The 19,418-nt window shown below is 41.1% G+C and overlaps 1 protein-coding gene across 1 annotated transcript in view; it reads left to right on the forward strand.

Annotated features, from left to right (window-relative positions):
- Nucleotides 1-5,868, forward strand: part of GP9 (glycoprotein IX platelet) — a 31,944-nt gene extending 26,076 nt beyond the window's left edge. The window contains exon 2 of the mRNA XM_077276022.1: nucleotides 4,978-5,868. Within this exon, the coding sequence (XP_077132137.1) occupies nucleotides 4,984-5,598 (615 nt within the window). The 5' untranslated portion in view covers nucleotides 4,978-4,983 and the 3' untranslated portion in view covers nucleotides 5,599-5,868. The remainder of the gene's footprint in view (nucleotides 1-4,977) is intronic.
- Nucleotides 5,869-19,418: the final 13,550 nt, after the last annotated feature.

Here is a 19,418-nt window from a genome sequence, read left to right on the forward strand (position 1 = left end):
CATTTTTTGATGATTCGCTAGGTCCAGAGAATTTAATAAAATTCAACCCAAATTCAATTCGCATGGAATCGATTTGCTCGTCTCTAGTTAGTATGCCAATTCCTCCCTTTCATTAAAGGTGATTATGTGGGGTACTCTCCAGTCTCACCACTAGTATTGTACATGCTCTCACATGCAGATAAAAGGTCAGTCTCCGATATCATAACTGACAATATCTCTTATCTAGTCCCTGCTGCCATTTCCCAATCTCCTTCCCTCCCTGAGCCCCTGCTCTTCCTCCCATGCAGCTAAAGATCTCAGGGGCAATTGACAAAACTGTCTGACAGAAAATCTGTATTGCTGCCCATAGCAACCAATCATAGCACAGCTTTCATTTAGCATTCTACTCTTGGAAAATGAAAGCTGCGAGGTGATTGGTTGCTATGGGCTTAAACCTTAGCTAGATGAGCAGAACGGTTGTCATGTGTGGCCTTTGTTTGAGGCCTTTGTGTACTGCATTGTTTTGCACATTTGTAGCACTCTAGGCCTAATTAAATTGTAGTGGTGTCCGCTATTCCTTTTTTCCCATTATAATGATTATGTCACTGATTTATAATTTGCTGCTGTTAGACAGGAACTAGAGAAAGAGAATCTGCGCCTTGTGCAAAGCCAAAGGCATCATGGGAAATGTAGTCTGCGTGAGGGGAAAAAAGGAATCAAAATGGCAAACAATCCAGAAATGGCACATAAAGTAAAACAAGTATACCCAAGGCATATACAAAAACCTCAACATAAGGCCGGGTCACCCTGTCATACTAAAACATGGGCCAGTTATGTCCACAAATTGCAGATATTACAGGCTCCATAATGGGCGAGCGCTATTGACGTGAAATAGCCAGGTCCATACAAAAGTCCAGACTTCCGCGTGCTGCGATTTCTTTCCCTGTGATGTCCGGTGTGCACGCTGTAAGGATTCAGAAATCTGTATTCACATAGAGTGACTTTAATGTGGAGCTGTAGGTATATAGAGTGAAATTTAAGCAGTTAGTACGGTAAGTATAATTCAATAAATAAAAACCTAAAGAGATGAACTGGAATATAAGTTGGTGTAAATGCAACGTGTAGGCGCATGTTCACACTGGCCACTAAACAGACAAAACCTAAATAAGCAAATACCCTGCAGTAAATAAATATATAGTAATAGTGCATGAAAATAATTTAGGGTACTTAGTTAATATAATTTTGATGAAAAAAATGTAAAAGCCATCCCACCACGTCAAGGTGACCCTGTTCAGGACAGTCCTAGCCTCTAGCATTACAACCTTATGTCAAATTATATGAATTAAGGCCGAGCAGGACCAAGACTAAAGAGGGTCACCTTGACGCGGTGGGATGGCTTTTACTTTTTTTAATCAAAATTATGTTAACAAAGCACCCTATGTTATTTTCATGAACTATTGCGATTTATTTATTTATTTAATTATTTATTTATTTAGGGCAGGGTTTGCTCATGTTGTTTTATCTTAGGTTTTGATAATTTAATAAATGCCTAAAAATAGTAATAGAAAATAAATGACCTTTCTGTAATAATTTAAAGGTCGCAGTGTAGCATCCCGGTGACGGCAAAACAAGTAGCACAAATATGATAGCTACTAAATCCTACATTGTTTAATCCAAGGTGACCCCGTCTATTGAGCGTCAATATCGGCTAAGATTTCTTCACCTCCTATATGTATTCAGTAATGCAAACACCTAGCTAATGGCAACACGCTGGCAAAACGAATAAATAAATTATTTTTTTTTTTTCCAATTTCCAGGCAGTTTCATTGCAGCTGCAGAACTGTTAGCCTGGCACAAAGTGGAGATAAACTGTACGGGCAGGTAGATAAATTAGGATCCTCAGATGAAAAATTGATACTGAAGTTGAAAATGAATTAATGCAAGATACGACTCAGCAACTAAAATATAATCTATAGCAATAATGTTTTGCTGCAAGGTGTTCGGAAAATAATGTATTGGGGATAATTCACTGCCCAGGAGAATGGCAATCCGAATTATGTGACAAGTGAGTACAAGGAAATATGGAGCCATTGAAAGGAGCTGATCCCGGGTTCCGGCTGGGCTGATAAATGGACTGTGTTAGTGTATCAGAGCCATTACATCCTTGCTGAATATCGGCACCACAGGCACTAGAATTATGTGCCGCCTTCACAAGCATCATTCAACAGCACAGCGTCATCTGTCCATATCTGACGAATGATTCCATTACAAGCAATGCTTTATTCTTCACTTGACTAAACAAACAGAGCTCAAACTTCTGGCTGCGCTGTGAAATACAAAGCCCAATGCAGAAACGTGAAGCATAAATTCTGCAAATTTTCCATCCAGATCTGCAGGTGGAAAAACCACAGGGTATTACAGCACCAGCAACTTGGAAGAGATTTTAACAAATTTCATCCATGGGCTGTAGAGAACTAAATTGATATGTGTCGTGAATCATAAATCCGCCACATGTCATTTCTTATTGCACATTTGTTTTTACGCTGGGCTTTATAGTCATTTGATTTCACAATTTCAGGTTTGGAGCAGAATCCAATAGAAATTCGCCACAAAAAATAACACTTTTTTACCTCGTTGCTAAAATGAAGCTCAGAAACAGCAAAGTGAATTTTTCATTGAATGGAAAAGGCAAAATGTAATACTCCAAAATTTGTATAATCTGCCATTTATATTACTGGTGTTTGCTTAAGCAGCTAAAGGAAACCAAGGCACAAGTTTAAAGGGTTGTCCAAGCTTAGGACAAGTCTACAGACTTGTGAATCCTTACAGTGTGCACAGAGCACACTGTCAGGATTCTTCGGAGCGGGGGGTCGAGTGCCTGCAAGTATGTGATTTGCTTTCTTCTGGCCTCATTCCCACTAGACGTGTCATCCTCGCTCAATTCACTTGTATTTAAGAGGGGACTGGATGCCTTTCTTGAAAAGTATAATGTTACAGGGTATATACACTAGATTCCTTGATAGGGCGTTGATCCAGGGAACTAGTCTGATTGCCGTATGTGGAGTCAGGAAGGAATTTTTTTCCCCAATGTGGAGCTTACTCTTTGCCACATGGTTTTTTTTGCCTTCCCCTGGATCAACATGTTAGGGCATGTTAGGTTAGGCTATGGGTTGAACTAGATGGACTTAAAGTCTTCCTTCAACCTTAATAACTATGTAACTATGTATTGAGTGAAGCCACGCATGTCTAGTTGGGATGTGGCTGGGAGTCTACATATAACATACTTCCGCTTCCAGAGTTGGCACCAAAGAATCCTGACAACGTGCATACCGCGTGCTTTGAGGATTCACAAGTCTGCAGTCACAGAGAGAGGCTGCAGACTTGGGCCCCAAGCCGAAATAACCGCTTTAACTACAGCCCCTACACCTCCTACACCTAAGTCCTTGCATTAGTTTATATTTCTATATTGAGCGTTTTTCCAGCTGTCTTTTCGAATTAGGCACAGTTCACATTACATTTGCAAACTACATTTGGTGGAGGTGCCGAGTGAGCTCCTGGCTTATATGCCAGATATTCCAAAAAGGCCTATTCATTTGACATATACCAAGATAGTGTTGGTATATATTTCAATATTCTAGAAAAAAAATGTATACCATACTGTACAAATATGTTACAATTAGAGCCGACACATGCCCCTGAATGTCCACAGAGTGGTGTACTCTGCAGCCTATATAATCAGTGGTAGAAGAAAATATGAAAAGATGTTTACCTTTAATGAAAATCTCAAACATAATGTGAACAGAGTCTTAAATGTGTATGGAAATGTCAGCCCAAATGGCAAAAATGTCAGGAGGTGAACAGTACAGAGATGCACCACATTACTTGTGCATTAGTCTCATTATAGGGAATTGGTCACTAGATTTTGCTACTCCATCTGACAGAAAAAAAAGGCCATCACGCCGAAACGCGCGTCGGGGCGGGTGCACTCCGTGGTGTGACTGTGTTCTACCCATTCAGGTAACGACTTTACTAAAGAATATGACTTCGATTTGGAAGTAATTGTATGATATGCATGTTCATGAATGGGTATACTAGTGGTGGTCTTACAACATGAGCCTTTATGTGGCTTTATGTGTTCCACCATGCAAACATGGATTGTGATATCTATTATTGATTAATACATTTATTACCACCTAAGGCTGTGCACCCTTGCGTTTTCTGACATGTGTAATTGGCATGAACTGTGTCGCCCCATGCTCCTTATCTTGTGTATTATGCAATAAAGTTTTTTCACTTTTGATTAAATCGGGTACTGTTTCATCGCGTTTTTGCTGCGGTTTTGTCCATCTGACAGAAGCATGATGTAGGGGCAGAGATCCTGATTCCAGCAATGTATCACTTACTGGGCTGCTTGCTGTCATTTTTATACAATCACTGTTTTATCTGCTGCAGATCTAGCAGTTCCCTAAATGCTGAGCCCTGTATAACCCCACCCACACCACTGATAGGTGGCTTTTTGTATACACTGTACATAGGCAGAAAACTGCCAATCAGTGGTGGAGGCGGGGTTATACAGAGCTCATGAATATGGAGGACTATATGGCACTAGGTTTACTAGTCCTCTAGTGATAATCTCCTGCTGATAAATCAGTGATTTTATGAAAAGTACAGGAATCAGCCCAGTGTGTGACATATCGCTGGAATCAGGGTCTCTGTCTCTTCATTATGCTACTCTCAGATTAGGTGGCAAAAACCTGCCAACGGATTCCAGTTTAATCTTTCTTATAATATTTTATAGAGATAATCAAAGGTGACTTGTATAATGTAAACTATTTCTTATAATAGAATTATTCTAAATTTGATTTGAGGCTATGTTTTATAGGAATATTTCATGATATATATATATATATATATATATATATATATATATATATATATATATATATACTGTATATATTACCATCAGCTTTATAAATGGTAATGTGTTTTGTTTTCCAGACTTAAATGGCGTGGTGGAAAATCTCTATATCATTCCAGCTGATTATTTTGGTTCAATTTAGTAACTGCAACATTGATCCATGCCCATCGCCTTGCATCTGTTTTCCGTTGCAAACAAGAGGATTAATAGTTAATTGCAGCTCAAGGCATCTCAAAGATGTACCAGATCTCCCAGTGGACACTGTACGGCTTTACTTGCAAAATAACTTAATAACATCTGTGTCATCTGGAGCTCTTGATCACTTGGTCAGCCTCCAGGAAGTCGATGTGTCTGGAAATCCTTGGAATTGTGATTGTCAAATAATGTATTTCAAAATCTGGCTTGACTCCATACCCGTTCAGAGAAACCCAGCAAATATAAGATGTGCAACCCCAAATACAGTATCAACGAAACCATTCCAGAACCTCACTGGGAATGACATGACTCCATGTGGAAGAACATGGCCAATTAAGTGCAAAAAGTTCTTTATACGAGACCTGTATATGATTGGCCTTGCTGTGTTGGTTCTAATTTTGATGTCCTATGTGGTCAGGATGGCAAGAAAACTGGCGTGTTGTGTTGCAGTCACTACCAGCTCTCGTCACAAAAAGGCCTCAAATGAAAGCTACAAGTCAAAGTAATACAAGACCTGTCTCCAATGGTGGATTATCATGAGTACATGTACGATCAAAGTCATACCAAGGGGATTCTGAATACTACCCCTTTTATCAATCACATATACACTATGTTCCAAATTATTATGCAAATGACATTTTTCTCGGATTTTCCTAAATGGTCAGTGCAAATGACAGTCAGTCTAATAAAAGTCATCACCCGTTAGATTATACATCGAATTTTATTGAAGAAACCTCCCAATGATAACAGTATAATCTCCAAAATGAATAAAAACTCAAAATGGACTGTTCCAAATTATTAGGCACAGTAGTATTTCTAAACATTTGATATGTTTTAAAGAACTGAAAATGATCATTTGAGGAATTTGCAGCATTAGGAGGTCACATTCACTGAACAAAAAAGCTATTTAACTCCAAAACATCCTAACAGGCCAAGTTACATGTTAACATAGGAGCCCTTCTTTGATATCACCTTCACAATTCTTGCATCCATTGAACTTGTGAGTTTTTGGAGAGTTTCTGCTTGTATTTCTTTGCATGAAGTCAGAATAGCCTCCCAGAGCTGCTGTTTTGATGTGAACTGCCTCCCACCCTCATAGATCTTTTGTTTGATGATACTCCAAAGGTTCTCTATAGGGTTGAGGTCAGGGGAAGATGGTGGCCACACCATGAGTTTATCTCCTTTTATGCCCATAGCAGCCAATTACTCAGAGGTATTCATTATCATGCATGAAGATGATTTTGTTCCTGAAGGCACATTTCTGCTTTTTAGACCATGGAAGAAAGTTGTCAGTCACCAACCATCCACTACTCCATCCATCTGGACCGTCCAGAGTTGCTCGACACTCATCAGTAAACAAGACTGTTTGAAAATTAGTCTTCATGGATGTCTGGGCCCACTGCAACAGTTTCTGCTTGTGAACACTGTTTAGGAGTGGCCGAATAGTAGGTTTATGCACCACAACAAGCCTTTGAAGGATCCTACACCTTGAGGTTCGAGGGACTCCAGATGCACCAGCAGCTTCAAATAACTGTTTTCTGCTTTGTAATGGTATTTTGGCAGCTGCTCTCTTAATCCAATGAATTTGTCTGCCAGAAAACTTCCTCATTATGCCTTTATTTGCATGAACTCTGTCTGTGCTCTGTTTCAGTCACAAATCTCATCAGAGTATGATGATCACTCTTAAGTTTTCGTGAAATATCTAATTTTTTCATACCTTGTCCAAGGCATTGCACTATTTAACGCTTTTCAGCAACAGATAGATCCTTTTTATTTCCCATATTGCTTGAAACCTGTGACCTGCATAATAATGTGGAACATCATTTTTGAGTAGTTTTCCTTTAATTAGAATCACCTGGAAAACTAATTATCACATGTGTTTAAGATTGATTTCAGTGATTCATTGAGCCCTGAGACACAATACCATCCACGAGTTTATTTGAAAAACAAAACAATTAAATCTATAAGACACTTAAATCCAATTTGCATAATAATTTGGAACACAGTGTAGTAAAATAAGCATGCATGTCGCTAAACATATATTTCAATGCACTTATGGGGCGCACCAATAAAAAACGTTATTTTTGGACAGCAAAATAATTTAACTATGCAGTTCTCGGACAGATTATTTCCATCTTTTGTTAAGCCTATTAAATGGCACAAATTAGGTTGGTTATGCAATAGCTTTTCATTTTGTATTCTACGCTTAAAAATTGAAAGTTTGAAAAAAAGAAAAGCAGTTCAATTAATCTGCCCCATCATTTGTGATTTTACATTTTTATAAGTAGTGATGTATTAGGTGAGATATAAGAAACACTGAGTCTCCGCTGTATATATGCCAAAGGATACACTGAGACTTTATTGAATACATCCCTTAGGATAAACTGATATTCTGCTTTATACATCACATAGGATACACTTAGACTCTGCTGTATACATCCCATAGGAAACACTGAGACTCTGCTGTATACATCACATAGGATATACACTGAGACTCTGCTGCATATATCATATAGCATACATTGAGATTTTTGTATGTACATCACATAGGTTATTATTGATGCTTTACTTCATACACCACATAGGACACCTTGCAGTCCACCGAGACTGCTGTATATATCACATACGATACGCTGAGATTGCTGTATATACAGCACATATGATGCACTGAGACCACTATACATCATATAAGATACACTGAAGCTGCTCTATACAACACAAGTGATAAATTAATATGACTCTGCTGCATTTACATCTCATAGATTATACTGATGCTTTGCTATATACATCCCATAGAATACATATGTACATAACATAGGTTACACTGAGACCCTTTGTAAGAACAGTATATGGGCCCTTTGCAGTCCACTGAGACTGCTGTAAAAATATCACATAGGATATGCTGAAATTCCTGTGTATACATCACATAGGATGCACTGAGACTCTGCTGCATACATCACATAGGACACACTGAGTTTGCAAGATACATCATATAGGATACGCTGAGACTGCTCTATACAACATAAATGATAAACTAATATAACTGCTGCATATACATCAAATAGATTTCACTAATGCTTTGCTATATACATTGCATAGAATACATTGAGACTGCTATATAAACATCACATAGGATACACTGAGACTGCTGTATACATGACATAGGAGATACTGATTTTGCTGTCTATATCACATAGGATACATTGAGACTGCTGTATGCATCACATCAGGAGCCGACACACACACACACAGATGAGGACCCCAGTGCAAGAACAGTATATGGGACCTTTTGCAGTGCAAATAGCTCATTACAATGAAAGAGCAATTTAATGAGACTCCATCCCTCTGTGGAATCATGTTCAATGTAGTCAGCATTAGGGGAACCAGATCAGAGAGGAAGAAGGAATTAATTTGTCAAACAACCGACAATAATGGCAAATAAATTAAAACAAGCATACATAAGTCATAAAAAACCCCTTACATTATTTTTTCATTGTAGTGTATGCTGTACTATGTGTTAAAACAAAAATGTTAAAGTGCTGTTTTATCCACACTGATTACCTAAATTTATATACTAAACTGCTGGATGTCTTGCAAAACCATTTTATTTTTGTCAAGAACAAATAGTACACATAAGGCAAAATTTAATAAAAAAAAATAGGAGCATATTGTGTAAAAAATGTGTAAACTTAACTAACATAATCTATGTTACTGTTTCTATTACAATACTTAGAGGCGGAGGATGAAATTTATTATTAAACATTTAGCTGAAAATTGGCACTAAATAGATATAAATTGAGTCTAATTGTTTTCATTGTATAATTGGTAATTATAATTGAGATTGCATGCATCACACAGTATTCTGGCCCATAGAAGCATAATCAATTGTGAAACTGCCGTATCTGGTTTCTTACGCTGCATGCATCAGTTTTCTACCCCTGTACACTTTTTTATGCCTACTATAATAAATAAGATGGACTTTGTTGCCTGGTGATTGCCTTCTATTATTCCTTTACAAATACTTTTTTAACCGGCGTTATAGTTATGTCTTAAGAGCTGGACCCTTATATCTGTGGGGACTCAAGGGTACTATTAACGGTACATCGTAGGGGTTTTTTTCAGTGCAAGAGTGGCGTTTTAAATGTAAGTCCCCAGTCATATACTCACCCTCCGGCTTTTTCACCGTTTTACTGCGCCGCTCCGATTCCGTGGTGCCATTGTGAGCGCAGCTTCTGAGTGCCCGGAAATCAAAAGTTGCGTCACAAACTCTCAATACAAGTATATGAGAGCTAGAACAAGGCCAGAATGAGGCTCTCATAGACTTGTATTGAAAAGTGACCTCTGCAACATTCCATGAAACTCTGGGGCTGACGGCAGGTAACTTTTCGTCCGAGACTGACGGGAGTGATGCTGGAAAATGATAAAGGCAGCAGGTGAGTATGACACAGGAGCAGGGGAAATTTAAAGCACCACTCCAGCAGAGCAATAGAAAACAAACGCTGGAGTGGTGCTTTAAAGAATTTGTACTATGTGTCCTTGGGATCTTCACCAGCAGCCCAATGAATATGTTTTCCGTCTATCTCCACATTCTTCTTTCTTGATTGACAGTTCTCGCTTTACAGGAAGGGCAGAGATAGATGGGAAGGTGCACTGAAATGTTTGGCCTCTCAAGGGAAAGTAAAGGAGTGAATAGATATATATTGTATATATATATATATATATATATATATATATATATATATATATTGCCGTTGCAATTTTTTTTATATGTTGTTCTAATCTGCTCTTGTATGTAGATGTTTGATGCAACTGGTTAATGTATGATTAATGCCTGTTGATGAAATGTATAGGTAATGTGAAAGTAACATTCTAATAAATACTACTACTCACTACTACCCATTTGGATGCTACTTCTATGTGACTGCTTACTTTAAGAAATCTGGGTGTCGGGTATGCATGGTTATGGCCATAGGGAGAGGCATGAGCAGTTTTCCTATATTATTGACAGTTCTTGCTTCCTGGTTGAAGAAAAAAATGGCTATATGAATATTTAACGTTGCAAACCTTTATCCTTGACAGTAGATCCGAGGGGAGAGTTGGTGAACTCATACACCCTAGACTGTCATCTGTAATGTATATGTCAAGCTCAAGTTAGTCAAGCATGTAAGTCACTGCTACTGGATCAACCTTCATCTGGCCCTGCATATAAAGATGTTGAAATGTTTGGAAACAGAAAAATCCATCATAATAAAGCTGTTTCTGGATCTTGTGTGCTCTACCGGAACAGATCTATAGTTAAAGATATTGAGGGGGCTTTATTAAGACTGACGTTTCATATTCCATCTTTAAAGAGGATCTGTTAGGTGTCCCAAAAAAAATGATTATATTTTCTGGCCAAAATCCCTTCCCTGCATTGAATCTGCTGTTGCTTTCAATTTATAATTGTATTACTCCATTGCGGAGATATGCCCTTTTTTAATTCTAATAGGGGAGGATGATATCACGTTAAACGGCTGTGCTGCCGTAAATGAAAACCCTTTTGTTTTAAAAAATGAGTATTTACTTTTCCATCACGTTTTGGGACCGGACAGGCGCCGTTCTCAAGGTGAAAAAACAAGTATATCAGTTATAGTTAGGCTTGTTTTTTTACCTTGAGAACGTCACCGGTCAGGTGGCGAAACGTGTCAGGACAGTAAAGAGCCATTTTGGAAACCAAAGGCTTCTCATTTACTGAAGCACAGCCGTTCAATGTGGTATCATCCTCCTTTACTATTAATCACCTGGAAGAAGTTTATTCTCCTCCAGCCACGGGGCCGCAGCAGTTTATACAGGTGGTGTGCGTTCACACACCACCAGGTGAGCGCATACTCCCACCTTTTACTTTCCTTACCAGGCGATACTGCTCTTTTTGTGTGTTTTTTTGTCCACCAAACAGTTTTTCTATTTTTTTTATTTCAGCTCCAAGAATGCTTGCAATCCAAAAGGTGTTTTAGAAAGTTTTCTCTTGGGACGTGAAGTCCTCTCCCTCTAAGACATAGCCCAATTGCCGCTCAGAAGAGTCAAAATTTGGTTGAACAGCATGATCTTGCGAGATCTCCATGTTCTTGAGAGACCACCCTGTAAGAAGATGCAGCGCCCCAGAGTCCTGGTCGTTGCAGTACTGTGGCTCCGCCGCTAAGGGGGGCTATGGTACGTCTGATGGCACTGAAGGAGTTCATCTGACCAGGTATCACATACACCAATACATTTCACAGTCGGGCCTCTAGGGGGAGCTAAGGGTGATATTTATTAGGCCACTCCTCACCACTGTGGGAAAACTGGGGGTCAGGCAGGAAGTGAGATCAGAAAGCTGACTGGGTTGGAACCAGGCAACACCTTGTGGCAGGGGGTGTTGTGGGGGAAGATTCGGTAGGGTCCCTGTCAGGTTTGGGACCCTGACAGAGGCCTGGCAACAAGGAAGAACGTCACGGGATCGTGCCTGCTCAGCATAGCGGCGGTGCCCTAAGAAAGGATTAGAAGCGAGATATATTGTGCTGGGTGAGAAACGAGATCAAAGCAAGAGGAGAAATACCAGTAGGAGTCATGCTGTAAGACCGAGGCAACATCCTACTGAGGCGCACAACCGGCGGCCGGAACGCCGAGGAAGTATTTATATATCTAGCTCCAAGCAATACTTCAAACCAACGGCAGGACAGTCAGTCTCAGGCGGGCTGTCTCACATACATCACCTATGAAGACATGGGGGGCGCACTAGGAGAGGGGCGACTCTAGGGTCCCGGAAGAGCTCCGAGCCTACTCGTCATACGGGTGCCGTCCTAACCAGAACATCAGGGAGGGACGGAGGAGAAGAACATCATCCGAACGAGTTGTGAGGGAACATCAGAAACAGACACAACAGTTGTGGGGACTATCCCGTAAGCACAGCAGGGGAGGACCACAACACATAGCGCTAGCAGGAAGGCACAGATTTCCACCTGCGAGGAGAACTCTGGAGGTGCCATTGGACCGGCCGGACTTGCGCAGCCTGGTGAACCGTATTCCGGACTGAGGACCCAGAGACCTTCAATAAAGAGGTAAAGAGACTGCAACCTGGTGTCCTCGTTATTTACTGCGACCGGCACTACACCGCACCACTACCACCATCCACATCTATTATTTACTGTACGCCCCACAGCAGGGTCACGGACCGGGCCTAGCCACCGTGACAACCCCAGAGCAGAGACTTAGAGGCCCGGTATCGGGTACCCCTCGGCCCTGCGGCAGTGGGGGCGCTGCAAAGACTTAACTGGTAAGTCACATTGACAACAGGTTGATCTCACGCAATCACTTTGTTCAACCAGTTTCAGATGCTGCCAAGCTTCGATTAGGCAGTGTCCTAAATGGGAAGGACTACACGTTTCTAAAATGCCGTCTTGGACCACAAGAATACTTGGAGCTAAAATAGAAAGAAAAGGGGAAAATCTCCTTATCCAATACTTTTTGCATGATCCAGAATGCAGGCCCAACATCAGGGTCTGATCTCACAACTTGTCTCTTGGATGATTGAGCAACAATTCTGTCACGACACAGCTATCAGGTGACCAGGGGCTCCTTCCCTGTCCCTAACACTAGGGGGCGTCCTAGCTAGCCCTGCTCCCCGGGACCAGGGGCTCCTTCCCTGTCCCTAAAACGAAGGGGCGCCCTAGCTTGGCCTGCTCCCCGGTATACTTCAGATGGTGAAGATGCTGGGGCCTCCACCCTTGCCTTATCTCCTGAGTTAGCCCTCTGTCTGTTCTCCTCCTCCACCCAGGGAAGAGGGGGCGCTACTGTGCACTGTAGTACACCAACCCGACAAACAAGGCAACACAGACCAGGGTTAACAGAAAACTCCAGGCATACAAAATATTCACTCACATATAACAGAGGAATGCACAGGGGCATGGAGGTAGGGGAATAACCTAAAACAGAGAAGGGTAAGGAATTACCACGCATACAAACCAAGCAACACTCACTAATAACTCCTTCAACTTTCTTTCTCATACGAAATCCTCTCCCTCCGTTAGCTACGCAGCAAATGCTAGCTCTGACAAGGATTTGAATCCAAGCCCAGATTATGAAGGGGAAAAAAGTGGCTAACCGAGCACAGCTGTGAGCACAGGGATTTCCAACATGGCCGATTAACCCCTGTTCTGGCAGAAGGAATAAACACATATAAAATGAAGGAGAAGTGATTCTTCTCAGCGCCGGAGTTGAAGTAATCAGACGATGCGGTCTTCTGGCTCCACACTGTCGCAGTAACCCCGTGACAAATTCCCACAGATACCCTCCAAAATTGGGTAGAAATCCTCCTTCCCAGAAGAGTGGAAGATGGTGGAGATGGGAGACTTATTCCATATCAATGCCTCTGGCTTTAGAATGGGATGTATAAAATCTCCCGTAGGTATACTGTGTATATGTCCCAATTATTTTGTCTATATAGTTTATATACAAAACACATACTTATACCTACAAATAATGACCGTAGTAGAACCCTGGATTCTCAGAGTTTTATTAACCCAATTAAGACCCCATTGAGCAATAAATCCTTCTTCTGTGTTGGATCCTTGAGAGTCTGAATATAATAACTGTCTGAAACTTTATAATAAAACTAGTTAAATGACTGTCTACATAGGCCTGTGGCGCCGGGAAACCATAGGTATTGTCTAAGGACTGTACGCTGCTGAGTTAATTATGTGAAGCCCCAAGGAAAATCTTATGGGACTTCAATTTGGTCCTTGCTTCCATACATTCAATTACTAGCCTCGGCCCTTAAGTATGATCAGCAATGCAAGACGCGTGAAAACCCAACGGAGACACTTCCCCATCCTGAAGTGCGTAGAGGGCCAGTTTCTTCTGCTTCCATCGGTTAATTACCGTAATGCACCGTTGTATCGGTTTATTTGTGCCCATATTCACATACTAATTATACAATATTTTTGTCTCCTCGCTTCAGTATACAAGTATTTGTTATAATTTACAAGTTAATGGAAAGAAACAAGAGCCCCGAATCTCCGCACGATACCTGAGCACAGACAGAGATCAGAATAAATTGACAAACCCATCACGTCTGGAGCTTAATAAATGACCGACCGCGCAGCGTGATAGTACACGGCGGTCACACATAGGATATGGCACAAAAGCCATTTATACAAATACACCCACACAGCCGGGAAGAATCTCCCACTACTCACAGCCCATTCTTACTATTGTAGCCGGGGAGAATGGGAAGCGGAGCTACCGACGTCAGTACCACTAATGTCATTTACATTCTGCCTCTGCTCCTCACGACTCAGGCTGGAAAGAAACATTTATTATTCAGATAGAAATTCATTTCCCATCGACAAAACTAAAATAACTTTGTGAATTGCTGTGTAACGACTGACGGTAAAATAGTGCACAATTTCAGGCCATTATTGGAAACAAAATCAACAATTCTGTTCTACAGGGAAACATTCAACTGCATGCTTGTTGCCAAAAAATTCTTCAAGTGAAAAATAATATTTTTTTATATGCTGGATTTATGCCGACTCTGAGCAACAAGCTATCAGCACGACTTCTGTGTCAATTTGGAAGCACAATAAGGTCCCATTCACTTCTCTGGGCGCCGATGCTGCTCTGCCCAATGAAAGGCATAGTAATACTATCACACTATCAATCATTAACGTTTTAAAGGGATTGTTAATACTCGATCTGAAATCAGCATGATTTGTAGGGGCAGAGATCCTGAATCCAGTGATGTATCACTTACTGGGCTGCTTGCATTAGTGTTGATAAAATCAATGCTTTATCTGCCGCAGATCTAGCAGTTCTCTGAATGCTGAGCCCTGTATAATCCCACCCCCACACCACTGATTGGTAGCTTTCTGTGTACACTGCGCATAGGCAGAAAACTGCTAATCATTGGTGTGGGCGAGGTTATACAAAGCTCATGAATATGGAGGACTAAATGGCAGTAGATTTGCTAGTCTTCCAGTGATAATCTCCTGCTGATAAAACAGTGATTTTATCAAAACTACAACAAAGAGCCCAGTATGTGACCCATCACTGGAATCAGGGTATCTGTCTCTACATTATGCTGTTCTCAGATTAAGTGAATAACATTTTGTGAGAGATTCTGTTTACGGATACAGCCAATTTTCGCTGTTCAGATTTTTTTTATCTTTCCCTCTGTCACCATATTAATCTCATCAGTATGATTGTGGTGATGCCAAACTAATACGATTTTTTAAATTATTTTAGTGGCCTAAAAATTTCAGAAACGTGTAAAAAAAAAAATGGTTTGTGTCGCCATTTTCCCGAGACCCCTTTTTTTTTCTCTCCTCAATGGAGCTGTCTAAGGCCTTTAAAAATGGACCACATACGGACACATAAAAGGATCCATGAAGGAGGCCTCAATGGTGGTGTGCACATGTCACATTTTTCACACGGTCCTCGTGTCCCTGTGAAAAACCCGCTGACGCGTCAGGTTTTTTTGCGCAGCACAGACAAAATGCTGAGATCAACGTGACCAGGAGACAATGACGAGAGCTGCCTTTAGCAGCCGTCCGGCACCTGGGACCAGCAAGAACTGTACCCCTTCTTCCCAGGTGCCGGTATGTGTCAGGCTGATGACAACTCCCATCATTTTAGTCCTCATAAGAACTGGGCCGGACTGTGTATTACACCTGCCAGTAGAGAGTGAAATAGATAAGGTGCATGGCCCAAAGAGAGAGTGGACGTACAAGTGTACAAGGTATAAAGAACTAAAGCAAAACCAAAAACATGGGCCGGCACACGTGATGGTATAAATGCAATGTGTACAGGTGTTATCATCAAAAAGTTCATTCATTTCAGTTCTTTAATACAAAAAGTGAAACTCATATATTTTATAGAGTCATTACAAACAGAATTATCTATTTCAAGTGTTTATTTCTGTTAATGTTGATGATTATGGCTTACAGCCAATGAAAACACAAAAGTAATTTTATCAGTAAATTAGAATACTTTATAACAGCAGCTTGAAAAAATGATTTTAAAATCCGAAATGTTGGCCTACAGAAATGTATGTTCATTAAATGCACTCAATACATGGTCAGGGCTCCTTTGGCATCAATTACTAGATCAATGCGGCGTGGCATGTTGGTGATCAGTCTGTGGCACTGCTGAGGTGTTACGGAAGCCCAGGTTGCTTTGATATCAGCATTGAAACCATGAATGTCCAATGACGGATGTATCTGACATTGGATGCCTCCCCTTGTTTGCTGTGGGCTCAAGCAATGAGACCACCATGACAGTTGATCTGAACATCTGACATGTGCCTCTAACAGCCGCGGGTGGAATCGCGATCCACCCCAAGCTGTTAAGATTTTAAATGCCGCTGTCAAACTCTGACAGCAGCATTTAGCATGCATGCTCAGGAAGCACGTCATTATTCCCACCCATCGACGCCCATGTCACATGACCGCTGGTCGCCAATGGGTTGGCATAACAACCTGGGGTCTGTAGGAGTCCCCTGTGGTTTTCATTGTTGGATTGCTATTCACTTACTTACTACAGGGTATATGCTAATTTTGTTTTTATCTTAGTTCTTAGTTTTTACTGCTATATGACCACAGTGTGAATGTGCGCTTACATATTGCACGTATACCAAATTATGCTCCGGCTCATTTTTTTGGTTTTGCTTCACTATATTTATGACAAGTGATGGGTCCTGTTTGAGGAACAATGTCGGCTGTATCTTTCCAGGCAATATATGGGATTCTCATTCCACAGCTGTTTGATATTCACTGATAATTTATCTGATGTGCCAACTTTACATTATATGATTTTCCACATATGAATATCTGTTGTCTGCTTCTAGATTAATCATCTTCCACGAGGCTGCGATTCATTATTGAAATTCTATATTGCGCCTTTTTGCATATATCAGTATAGCTACAAGATATTTACTGCAGATGTCAGGCTTGCTGAATGCTAACGTATGATGTAATAAATCACTGGATCAATAAACCATTAGACCTGAACCTGCGGCACATATATTACCGCACGCATCCTATCACAGAACTATTCAGGTACTCAGACGTTGGTAGAGAAAATGTGCTTAAATTTATATGCAGACATTCTACCTCTCCAGATTTATAAGTGGAGATGGAGACACAGGGCAGAGGCGCAGGGTTTAGTGCAGGCCTGGTTTATCATGAAATTGAGGATTTGCTATATGATTCAGACGTAACCCTAGTGCAAGGAAAAAGGAACTTTCTCGGTGGGTTAGTTACCAGATTACATCTCATTTTGGATAAAAATGTAGTATTTTTTGAAAATATTCTTCGTCATGAGCCACGCTCTCACTATCAGATTTTAGGGTTTTTTTGCTCAGTGATGCCAGGATTTTAGAAATGTTTCAAGTTTGCCATCTAGTGGTAAAAACGACTAGATTGTTAGATTTCCCATTCTCCATAGACAGATTGGACCTTTTTTTGGGGAAATTCACGTTGCAGCCTCTGTGCATTTATGATATTGATGTACAGTAGATATATGCTGTATGCCTAAGTATATGTTTACACGGAGTAAATACAAATTTGTAAAAACCCGAAGGGTATTTGTGCTAGTATCCATGACACCTTGCGGAGAGTGACATGTTAGGCATGCCGAGATGAGGAGACTTAAAGCCGCAATGCTCCTCTGGGAAATATGCAAATTGTCTCTTCAGAGAGGAAGAGGACTAGAACTCTAGTGCCACCCACTGGAAGTAGCAATCCTAACAGTCAATGTCGCCCCTTTAACGAGCCTTGTCACATGACTTAGGATAAAAGCCAAACCAGAATCTCAATTTGCAGACACTGTGTTTCAGGGTACTGCCTCTCGTCAGTGCAAAGTGGAGATCTGGCTTGGCTGAGTGAGAGGTGTCTGACCGGAATCCAAGAAGTATTGTTTCTCCTTACGGAGATTGCCATGCTAAGCATGCTGAGATGAGGAGACTTAAAGCCGCAATGCTCCTCTGGGAAATATGTAAATTGTCTCTTCAGAGAGGAAGAGGACTAGAACTCTAGTGCCACCTATTGGAAGTAGCAATCCTGAAAATCAATGTTGATCCTTTAATGAGTGTGACGCCCGGGAGACCGAGGTACCCAGCACCAGATCAATGAGGTCCGTCACTTGAGGGGGATGTCACTAGTGGCTTGACCCGGTGCTGTGGCCTCAGGTGATGCACAGTGTAAGGGATATCATGAAGGAACAGACACTTACTTGATCAGCAGCAGGTCCTCTCAGCTGTGATTACCCCGATCCTGGATTGATGGCTATTGTCCAAATGAAAGACTGAGGCGCTGAAACGTTTAACCAATTTACTTCAACAAAAAGGGATTTGCAACCAATACTGTCACTGGAGTCTGTTTAAGAACTCTGAATTACTCTGACCCTGTCAGGATTTCCACCTCTTATTATGCGCAGTTTCTGTATGGCCCTGCTGCTGTTTGTGAACTGGCTGCCGACCCAATCTGTCTCTTCTGTGCTCTGGTTCGACGGACAACCCGAGTCCTTTTTTTGTCGGCTTACCCCCTCTGGGAGTACCGCTGAACTCTGTGTCTGTTGCTGCGTCTTACCCTGGTGAAGCTGATATCACCTCACTTCCTTCCGGTTGCTGTATTATATATAATGAATATAGCCACGGATCCGGTATCCGTCCCTGCGCCTATTCTGGGTAGAAGTTATTGCTACCCGGTTCTCACAATGTCATTTTTCTCTATTCCTTTTTTCCTACTATCGGTATTACGGGCCTATAATCCGTCATAGGGCTGTTAGGAGTTCAGTTATACGACCTCTCACTTTCAGCTCCTCAGCCCAACTGCCAGTCCCCCTCTCAGACCAGAATAGATCAAGGGGAGTCTCTGGAGCTCCCCCTTCTGGCCGGAGATGGTAGTGCAGTCTTACTATTTTACTATTTGTATTTGGTGTCAATAACTATTTTTGTGGCAATTACCCCTAGGGGCGCCACATTCCCCCTTAGTTAAGAACAGTACTCCGGGACTGTGGGACGATAACATTTTGAAATAACAATTGATATGTACAGAGTCTTAAAAATGAAAAGTTACAAAAACCACTCAAAGAAACAAAAAAATGGAATTCTGTAAAAAGTCACTTCAAATAGCGTCCATTAATACAGTTTTATCCTTGAAGGTACTAGGAAGCAAAGTTCACAAAGCAGTCTTTCCGGAGCTTTGATTTAGTGTTTCCGGGCTGATAAAAGTTCAAGAATATGCAAGAAGTTCATACAGGTAAGTCTCTGTAGGTACTGGGCTTAAACGTTACAGAATGATAACAATGACTATAG

This window comes from Ranitomeya variabilis, chromosome 8 (assembly GCF_051348905.1).
Source record: "Ranitomeya variabilis isolate aRanVar5 chromosome 8, aRanVar5.hap1, whole genome shotgun sequence".
In the NCBI taxonomy this organism is placed as follows: Eukaryota; Metazoa; Chordata; class Amphibia; order Anura; family Dendrobatidae; genus Ranitomeya; species Ranitomeya variabilis.